General features: G+C 36.4%; 1 protein-coding gene across 1 annotated transcript; it reads left to right on the forward strand.

Moving 5' to 3' along the window:
- The first annotated feature begins 5,997 nt into the window (after positions 1 to 5,997).
- Positions 5,998 to 9,403, forward strand: LOC131002337 (uncharacterized). The gene is made up of 3 exons (XM_057928828.1): positions 5,998 to 6,454; positions 6,835 to 8,168; positions 8,996 to 9,403. The coding sequence occupies exons 1-3, from the start codon at positions 6,128 to 6,130 to the stop codon at positions 9,174 to 9,176; spliced, it is 1,842 nt and encodes a 613-aa protein (XP_057784811.1). The 5' UTR covers positions 5,998 to 6,127; the 3' UTR covers positions 9,177 to 9,403.
- The last annotated feature ends 1,152 nt before the right edge of the window (positions 9,404 to 10,555 follow it).

Raw genomic sequence — 10,555 nt, forward strand, 5'->3', positions numbered from 1 at the left:
ACCATAAATATAAACGTACTGTAAATATTTAATGGAATGAAAAATATATACAACACTAATTGTATGAGAAAGTTAGGATTGATTTAATGCAAATTAACTCCCCACCGAAAGTAAGAGCTAAGCTAGTTTGTTGTAGAGAAACACTGATTTGTTTGACCTCAATATCCTAATTTTGAAAAGTTTTCTTTGCATTTAAAGCATCAACGATAGAGGAGGTGCTATGCAACTTGATCCATTAATTGAAAATTTATTTGTAAATCACATGTCACAAATAATTGCTAGTACTTGCTAGCATTTAGTCTAACCCCATTTATTTAGTAGTCTTAATTTAATGTAATTTTTCAGAATATATAAATATTTTTGATCAGTAAAAAGAAATTTTTATGAAATTGAGTATGTACAAAGGGTACTCAACCTTACACCAACAAATCCAAGCAGATATCACCTCTTTACATTCGAATCATCCGTCGCGCGGTATTTAAATTTCTTTATATATATATATATATATATTATATCAAACATAATACATATATTTACAAACTATATAGATCCAGAATTCAATAATTAATACAAATTTTCTTTGGTTTGCAACTATATATAAAGATGCACACATAAAAATATTGAATTTAAACCGTATTTATATAAATATGTAAAATAAAATCTTATCACAATTCTGAACAATTTTAGTTATAAAAGGGTTCTCATTTCTTATATCATATAACTACATAGGATTAAAAATTGAAATATATAAGCATATCATAGGTATGATAAAAATCTTTAAAAATATGCGCACTTTTAGTTTTATAATAGTAATGGATAAATAAAAAAAATAATAAAAATTGTGAACATTCATATCAATTGCAAGATGCAATTTAGCCAAAATTCTAAATAAGTTTCATATACCATGTATATGTCTATCTATCTACATTTAAAAATATATGTGTTTATATCGAACACTATGGACAAATGAATCTTGCATTAAAGATAATCAATAGTAAGTAGTATATTACTTTAGTGATTTTGATTGAAAATTCAAATATATGATCATATTCAAATGAATGGGAAAATAAAAATTTAACTAGTTTTCTCGCATATAATATTTTTCTAGATTTAAAAAAATCTGCAGGGTATCTCAAAAAAAAAAAAGTTTTAAATGTCTTCTGCATTTGGTGATATAATAAAACAACTAGCTAGCATTAAAGAGTCAACGTAATTGAGTTGGGCTAGTTTATAATTGAAGGGGAGTTTTTATTTCTTACTTTTAAATTTACGATGTTAATACCCTCTATTATTAAAATGCGATTTTATATAAAAAGGGAAAAGGAAAAAAGAACAAAGAAACCCTTGAGAGCACAAAAAAGCAGACTTAGGGCCGAGCCTCATTAAAACCTTTTCATGGAAAATCCCGTGGGAAAAACCAGGAAAGGAAAAAGAGTTCTCGTCAAAAGACAAAAAACCACGACCAGAAGAGCGGAAAGGAAAGTTTCTGAAACTCCGGCCTAACCATCGTTTCAAAACAATCCCGGCTCAAACTAGTCACAACCGAAACAAGAACAAGCAAAGCAACAAAGATGATGTCCGGTGAGACGCTGTCGCCATCATCCATGAACAGAAAAAATAGTTGAACCTCAGCCGGTTAGACGCCGTCGCTGAGGAAACCAAACCCATGTCCCCAAAAACACCAAGTGAGAAGAGATTTTTTCCGGTTATATGCCGTCGCCAAATCTCTCAGCAGAGACTACACACGAGATCGAACAGCAGCAAGCTGGAGATCTTCTTTGAGAACCCTACAGATCAAAAGACAAACGAGACAGAGGCCGGAAAGGTCGCCCCTGTCCCATGTCATCAATTCTTCATACGAACGCGACTATGAGTCGCCATATCCAAAGAAACCGCAATCTTAATATCCTCAATAGCAAAGGGCCACCACCCTTCGATCCGGGCATGATTAGCCATAATATCCGCCACACTATTTCCTTCTCTATAAATATGCGAGATCTGAATTCGAAAAGTTGAAAGCCAATTTAAAGTCTGTTTCCAGAGCGGTAGAAAACGCCAGGGAACATTCAGAGAACGAGATTGAAGAAGCTGGACAACATAAGACGAGTCTGCTTCAATCCAAAGCCAATGCCAACCACGAGAATTCGCAATTCGAACAGCATGCATGATCGCGAAAAGCTCCGCTTCAAAAGCGAACCCCGAACCCCCTTTATAGTGATAACAACCGCGAACCGCACCCCAGTTATCGCGGAACACACCGCCCGCGGCAATGCTCCCAGGTTTCCCAAGTGCCGAACCGTCAGTATTGACTTTAATCCACTGCCCCGCCGGTGGCCACCAGTGAACCTCAATCATCATAGGGGGCGAAACAGCGCGCATAGCGACCCCAATTTGCCTAAGCACCAAATAATCCTGCCAAGAGTTATTAGAACGCCCAAGCTTAGGGAAATTGGAATTCATCTCCTTAAACGCAACTTTCAGGAGCCCAAGAATCATATTCGGGTGGAAACTAGCATCATTAAAAGTCACTTGATTGCGGCAATCCCAAATTTTCCAAATAAAATTAATCACCCCAGCTTTCCAGTAGGACCGAACCAATGGACTGAAATCAGTGTTCCATGCAGCAGCTAACATGCTATGAATATCCAAGCAGTCCAGCATGTGCGATTTGGCAAACCAATCAAAGAAAACCACCCAAGTCTGCCGGATAACACTGCAATTCCAGAACAAGTGGTCAATAGACTCCTCAGCCAACCCACACATCACACATCTGTTGGGGCCGTGCATGCCCCTTTTGATTAGACCATCCAGAGTCGGCATCTTCAAATGCAGAATCCTCCAGGTGATAAGAGATCTTCTGTCAGGAATAAAACGCTCCCAGATCCAAGTGCCCCAAAGAACTTTTGAAAAATGCGGAGATTGCGAAACATAGGCAAGAGAGGCCGAAACCTCCCCACTAACAGAAGGTTTCCAGAAGCGAGTGTCACTCTCTTCCCCAATTGGAAGCAAGAGAATATCCACCACAAGATCAGGAAACTGAATAATAAAATCCGGAGTGAAATGCCAAACACCATCATAGAAGTAATCACTCACAGCTTGCTGCAGGAAGTCTCTCATAAAAGGCGGAATATGAAGCTTGTCCGCCAACTTGTAACCCAGCCAATCGTCATGCCAGAAATAAATGTGTTCTCCAGTGCCAATATAGGAATAAGAATCCATCACCAAGGAGTTCACATGCTCCCTCACGCCAGTCCAAAATGGAGAAGAAGCCAAGAACATCTTGGCATAGCCAAAATTCGACAAGTAGCGAGTCGCCATGACCGAAGGGGCGAAGTCTCGGCCTTGCACAAGCTTCCAGGCCATCTTCATCAAGAAGCTTCTATTCATAGCCGAGAAAGACCTAACCCCGAGGCCACCTTCCGACCGATAAGCGCAAACCCTAGACCAGCTTACCGGGCACGAAGGCTTTTTGTCCACATGTCCCGACCAAATAAAGTTGCGGCACTTCCTATCCAGTTTATAGATGAGGGATTTAGGCCATCTATATATCATCATAGAGTGATGTTAATACCCTCTAAAAAAGTGGTTATAAATAAAACAAGGGTAGTGATTTTTAGTTATAAAGAAACCAAGTTTAACAAGTTTTTATTTTTTGTTTGGATATATATGTCTCATTTAAATTTTCTTTTAATTAATCTTCACGATTACACTTATTTTTTTTTTGAAAAGTCAAAAACATATTAATAAATAAAGATGAGTAAAAGGGGTACTCAACCCTTACACCATGAGGATATCAAAACTAAAATTTACACGGGAGACAATCGTTTGGCCGACCACACCAATCAGATATAGAACAACAAAAAGACCAAGGGAATTAGGCACGAAGCCACTTCCAAGTACAAATCTTCACAGCTTCCACAACTTTAGTGAAATATGAATCAATTCCATTAAAGATGAAATCATTTCTGGCCTTCTAAATCCTCCACAGTGTATTGCCAAATCAAATTTAGTGGCTTTTTTTTTCTTTTCCTTAGCCTTTCAATAAAAAGTGACAAAAAGTGGGTGTGTAGATCAGGAGAGGGACTAAGAATACAATTAAGCCAACAACTCACCAGGGACCACACTTGATTCACAAATTGCGACACTCAATCATCAAGTGAAAAGCTGATTCGAGATTCATTGAGCAGATAGCACAAGATGGAGTATCATTGCCTGGCAAAATGTTCCTTTTGCTCATGTTTACTTTTGTAGGAATTCTATCTTGGAGCAACTTCCAGCAGAAATTGACACCTTCAATGGAATTGATTTCCACACCTTTGGCAAAAACGGATCAACTTCTACCGGGTAAAAATAATTATTATTTCTATATTTCTATCTATATAGCTGTAATTTCCTATTACTATGCTTTTAGCTAAAATAGGATGTTGTCACTACAAATATACACTAGATATTGCAATCGATTGAATTAATTTGACAAAATTTACATGAATTGGGATTACTATTATTTTGTAATTTAGCTCAAACTAGGATGAGAAACGATCAATCATGAGACCAATATTTATGAGTTTGACTGATATTTCCGGACAAAAGTCTGGCAGTAATTAATTTCAATAATTACAAATCCAGTAATTATTAATTAGTTGAATTCAAACAACTACAAACTTACTTAGTACAAATAAATTATTTAGTGTCGCAAAAGGTAGGTTCAAATTCCAAAGTTTAAAATCGATTAAGGTCCAATTATTGGCATTACAAGACATTATTTCTTATGTATAATTGTTTATTATTGCTTATTTGCTTGCTGCATGATTGGTCTAAAACATTATTCTTGTGTATAAAGAGTAAAATTTATGGACAAAATCATTGAAAACTTCAATTCACAAAGTGAGGCACCTCCATTTATGAGTTATGACCGTTTGTGATTTATGAAATATTTGGTCATATATTAATTCTGAAAAGTATTGTTACTCTCTCGGTTCCGCTTCAAATGACCCAAAAAAATTGATCACGAAGATTTATAAATGTATGATAAAGATGTAAAATAGTGGTGGGACAATCCAAAAAGTAGAAATTGGGTCATTTAAAGTGGGACGGAGAGAGTATTACTTTGTATCACTCAATCAAGTGTTATATAATAACGATTATGAATTGTAAAAAATAGTTATATTTTATTCAAGATTCTACCTTTAACATGAGCCCTAGAGATTATAGGAATTAGATTAAAAGTTAGAGTAAAAAGCAAAACAAATCTAAAATGAAGCCTAACAATTATAGGAATTAGATTAGAAAATGTAAGTGACGAGGAGAAGCAAAAGAGCAATTAAGAAGGCGTTGAATTTGGAAAAGGAAAAGAAATGAATGCAAGGAAGAAAACTCTTTTTTTTTTTTTTTTTAAATATATAAAACTACTCATTTTTACTTCTCTCATTCTATGTGAAGATATGTTTATTTCAAAAAAGAAAGTAAAGCATTGCATCAAACATGATGAAGATTAAAAGTTATAATAATAATAATAATAATAATAATAATAATAATAATAATAATAATAATAATAATAATAATAATAATAATAATAATAATGAATTATTTTTATATGACACATAATTGATACTTACTTTTGATTTTTGATAAATTTATATATTTACACTCATCGTCAATTAAAAATAATTATTGTATCTAACAAAATAAATAGTAATGGGTATTTTAACTATTGAAAATACAATGTTAAAAACTTATTTATTTTTAAATTTAGATTTTTTATTGAGTAATTGATGCAAATAATTTTATTTCTAAAAAAATAACTTATATTTGCTTATATTTTAATATATTTAATATTTATTTATTTATTTAAAATAGCATTCGCTTTCGATTCTCGCCGCGCATCGCACGATCACAGGTCCTAATTTTAATAATAGAAAATTAGAGTGTGCCTTGTGCGATGGAAAATTCGATCAAATTCTAAGTAGATTAAAAGTCGTCATTCATTGGAAACACTCTCAAACGCGACTATAGAAAACGAGGCTTCAATTTTTTTTTTCCCAAAAAAAGGAAAGAAAATCACTGAATAAACGAAAAAACACACACAGAGCAGAGTGACTGTGTGAGATTAGTTTTTGATGAGCGAAAAATGGCCCAAATTCCGTACGAATTGATCCGAGAAGTCCAGATCCGTACCCGGGCAGCGGCGGGGCTGCCCGATTACGACCCGTCGGACCCTACCCTGCCCGCTCTGCCGCCTCTCTCGGCCACGATAGCCGCCGCCGCCGCCGCCGATGCCTCGCCGACGGACCGCCGCTGCCGGAATTGCAAAGCATTGCTCCTTAGAGGATCGGAGTCCATCGTCTGCTTGTACTGCGGCATCGGCCCCCATTACGACGCCGTTCCGGACCCCATCCGCTTCACCTCCACTGTTGGGTACCAGTGGCTGCTCCGCTCGCTCCATCTCGATGGATCGGTATGGTTATTTCGATGAATCTAATTGGTAAACTTTTTGTTGCAGTGCGAAATTGCTGCTTGAGTCTCGCTGATTGAATATTGCTTGGGGAATTTGAGTTATCTGCTCATAGAAATCGATTTAGGATTCTAATTTTATGTATTTGTCTGTCGAAGGAGTAGGAACAGGAGGATTAAGCTGAAGATAGTTGGCTTGATAGTTAGGGTTTCCATAATTAGGATTTGTAGAACTTGACAGATTAATTCATGCCGTTTAGTTTGGGTATCTAATTGTTTGAATTTATGGTGATTAATCCTAAAAACAACAGCATTAGCTTCTGTCATTTTCGAAAAATGGCGATTCATATCTCAATAATGTTAATAAGAACTTGAATCTTGCAGGAATTGGTTGATCCAACCAGTAAAATTAACCAAGGTAAAGTTCAGAGCTCGCCTAAGGATTTAACTCCGTTGTCTGCATTCTTGAACTTTAAGATACCGTGGCCAGCTGAAAATGAGATTAGCTCCAATAAGAATTTAGACGAGGGCAAACGATCCTTGGTTTTGACTGGAGTAGCTCCGGATAGATTCTTCTTGAAATCTAAGAGTAATGGCGTCTCTGATACGCCTGTCGAGCAACCATCTGACCATAAATGGGCTGAGGTCGACACTGCAAAAGATGTTGCAGCTCTTGGCAATCAAGATTTGTTTCATAATGTTCAATCATCCAAGCCATCTGTCAGCTCTTCCGAGCACACGACTAGCAGAGCTCTTTCTGGATGGGAGGCGGATTTTCAATCTGCTGATTCGGAAAACCAGCTTGGTGTTCACACGTCATCTGAGCATGTCATAGCTTCCTCAGAAGGTTCTGAAATTAAATTTGATGATCCGGAATCCTTTCAGAGTTCCTCGAGTTTGAATGTTGATCTTGGTGCTCAGCTCGACTCTGTGTTTGGACCTGGAGAAAGTCTGAATGCTGGGAAACCAAACGACAGTGCTTCCGTTCCTACAGCAGCTGGTGACTGGAATTCAGATGATATATGGAATAATCTGGGGTCGAGTACGCCCGATTTGTCTGGTGGATTTGATGCTACTTTCAGCACTAAGATTGATCCTCAAGATGACCATACACTAGACCACTCAAAAGATCTTTCTACTAGTGTTGATTTTGATTTGTTCCAAGACTTCCAGTCGCAAACGAGCTATGCAGATGTTACTAAGAATAAGGCCGCAAATGAGGAGCATACAGCAACGGATGAGGACGTGTTTGAAGACTGGAATGATTTTGCGAGCTCAACCAGCTTACAAGCTCCTCCACAAAATGCCTGGGCTGGTAGTAGCGATCATGTCTCGACTTCTGAAAATAAGCCCGCAGACGGAGGTTTATTCAGCTTTGACAATAAGTTTGAAGGTGACAAGAATACCCTCGATACAGATATATTCAGCTTTAACAACAAGTTTGAAGATGACAAGAAGCCCTTAGAGGGAGATTTATTCAGCTTCGACAATAAGCTTGAACGTGACAACAAGCCCTCAGAGGGAGATTTATTCAGCTTCGACAATAAGTTCGAAGGTGACAAGAAGTCCCCAGAGAGAGATTTATTCAGCTTCGACAGTGATTTTGGAGGAGATTTTAGCGGCTACTCCCAGCCTAATCTATTTTCTACCTCAACCAGCTCTAGCAATGCTCCTGCAGAAGGCAAAGCTATGATGTCAGACGATCCTGCTTCAATCTGGTGCGTTTGTATTCTGCTTAGACAAGATTCCTGATCGTATTTTTCCATCACTTGCTTTGGTTTAACTATTTCAATATGAATATCTTGATAACCAATGTTTTCCTGTGCTAAATCATAACTATGCATAAGAGGTTATCTGTCTGTTATCACTATTATTACCTGGCCTTCGCACATTTGTCACCAAACTTTATGGGAGGGCCCGAGAAAAGCATAAATCTCACTGAAAATGAAAATCAAACCTGAACCTGGAGGGAATGAAAATCATCGGTAACTAAAACGCTGAAGTAAAGTGTCCTTTCCTTTCTACAAGAGCTAAGGTTTTGGTTATTCTTAAAATATAGCCCGAACTTTGAGCCCATGGTGACTTCTTAGCCTGAATACAATTATTACAAGTATATTTTGTACTTATCTATGTTGTTCAGTTTAGAGCTCGAGTCCAAATTTTACTGCCAATTGAGGTTGATCAACCGAATGAGTTATGTACATCTAGACATATGGCCATCTGAGTTCTAATCATTCGATTGAGAACTGAGTATTGAGATACAACATCTGGCCGGAAATTTTGGCTCAGACTATAATATGAACAACGAAAATAAATACAGGCTATATTTGTAATAATTGTGAATTCAGGCTAAACAGTCATTTTGAAGTTCGAGCTATCTTTTAAGAATAGCCCTTAATGGTTTTCAGGTTTTGGTATGTATTATGATTCAAAAGATGTGTTTTGTGTGCAAAGTGATGCAGTTATCTATATAAGCTTCTTTTATTGACCAGAATAGACATTTACAATAACTTTTTGCATAAGTAGTATCATTGTGACACTGTAGGTTCAGCGACGTTAGCAGCCCTTCCCTTGAATCCGTACAAGCTGCAAACAATGAAGATGCATTTGGACAATCCTCGAAGGATGGTGTGAAAATGCTGATGTCCCAGATTCACGATCTCTCCTTCATGCTTGAGACCGATCTTTCTATTCCCTCCGGCTCAGACGACCACAAGCCTGTCTGAAAGATTGAGAAACTGCAAGATTCGTGAACTCTTGAACACGTTCGCCAATTCTGCTGTATGTTATCTGGTATGTTTTTTCGATTCTGGGACGGTTTTTATCCTCGAGTCCCATCTCGTATACCATTCTTTTCATCGGGAGTTAGAATTCTTCGCGGTTGTCTCGTGTACCTATCTCACATTTGGGAAGAAGTATGTGATAATATGAGCATTCTCTTCATTTTTTCTTATCTATTCTTTTTATTTTGCAAGTTTTCCTACCCTTTTATCTATATCTGAATCTTTCTTTTCTAGCAGAGTTGGTTACAATGTATGAAAGTATATGAAAAACATGAAATACTCCCCCCATCCCTAAAAATTAATTGTAGAAAAAGACAACGTGAGTTTTAATAGAAGTGGTTGAGTGTATTGTAAGTGGAGCAAATGTCTCACTCAAATGGTAGTGTTAATAATGATAATTAATTGTACTGTGAGTGGATAAAGAGATCACCATATGGTTGAATACGTAAATAAGTTGAAATATTGAGGTCCTTTCTTCACTCACAATACCGTTAATTATCAGAGTTGCAGAAGAAAAGGTTCGTTGATTTGGATGTTAGATCTGAAAGCCGCAAAGCTGAGGAAAAGGAACAAGAAAGAATAAAGGCATGAGGAATGAAGATTCAAGTAAGATCTCACGTTGGGTTTGATTCTAACAAAAACGTCAGATACGAAGATAACGACAAAAGAATCATTTTTGGCGGGAAAGCATGACAGAGTATAATCATCATTTTGAATATTTTATTAAGACCTAAAAATATCGTGTGACATACTTTATGTGAGCACCACTCACGTTTAATCATCATTAGATTTACTTTTTTTGTTTTATACATTTATTTTTATTCTAATACTTCATAAATCATTATTAAGATCATTAATTTTATTTTATAAATTACATAAAAATCAAAGTCCAATTTGTTCATATTCCCTTTAACTTCAAATAATTAATAAAAAGAATAAATCATAATACTATAATTTTTATGTAAACTATAAACTTATTGATCTCAATAACAACTTAAAATATTAGAATAAAAATAGATGTATAAAATAAAAAAGATTACACTAATGAGGGTGTTGGGGTCCCAGGGGGTGGACTGACAGGTGTATGGGGGAAATACACCTGTAGGCTATTTTTCGCAAATCAAACAAACTTAACCAATTTCAGTATGAAAAGGTTGTAGACTGATACTGAAGGTAATTCAGTAAGTTGACAACAGTCAAGCGCTGGACTTAACTGATATCCAAGTAAGGTTTTAGTCCAATTTGTAAAACAAAGTAGATTTATTAATCTCTCTGACTATCAGTCGTCAGTAGGATTGATAACTCAGCAGCGGAATTTAAAC

Source organism: Salvia miltiorrhiza, unplaced genomic scaffold, assembly GCF_028751815.1.
Source record: "Salvia miltiorrhiza cultivar Shanhuang (shh) unplaced genomic scaffold, IMPLAD_Smil_shh fragScaff_scaffold_112_2, whole genome shotgun sequence".
Taxonomy (NCBI): Eukaryota; Viridiplantae; Streptophyta; class Magnoliopsida; order Lamiales; family Lamiaceae; genus Salvia; species Salvia miltiorrhiza.

What these genes read in the sequence shown, in the direction of transcription:
- LOC131002337 (XM_057928828.1), top strand. Translation starts at nt 6,128, where the DNA reads ATGGCCCAAATTCCGTACGAATTGATCCGAGAAGTCCAGATCCGTACC. An exon ending in CGCTCCATCTCGATGGATCG is followed by an intron (nt 6,455 to 6,834) that starts GTATGGTTATTT and finishes TGAATCTTGCAG; the next exon opens with GAATTGGTTGATCCAACCAG. An exon ending in GACGATCCTGCTTCAATCTG is followed by an intron (nt 8,169 to 8,995) that starts GTGCGTTTGTAT and finishes GTGACACTGTAG; the next exon opens with GTTCAGCGACGTTAGCAGCC.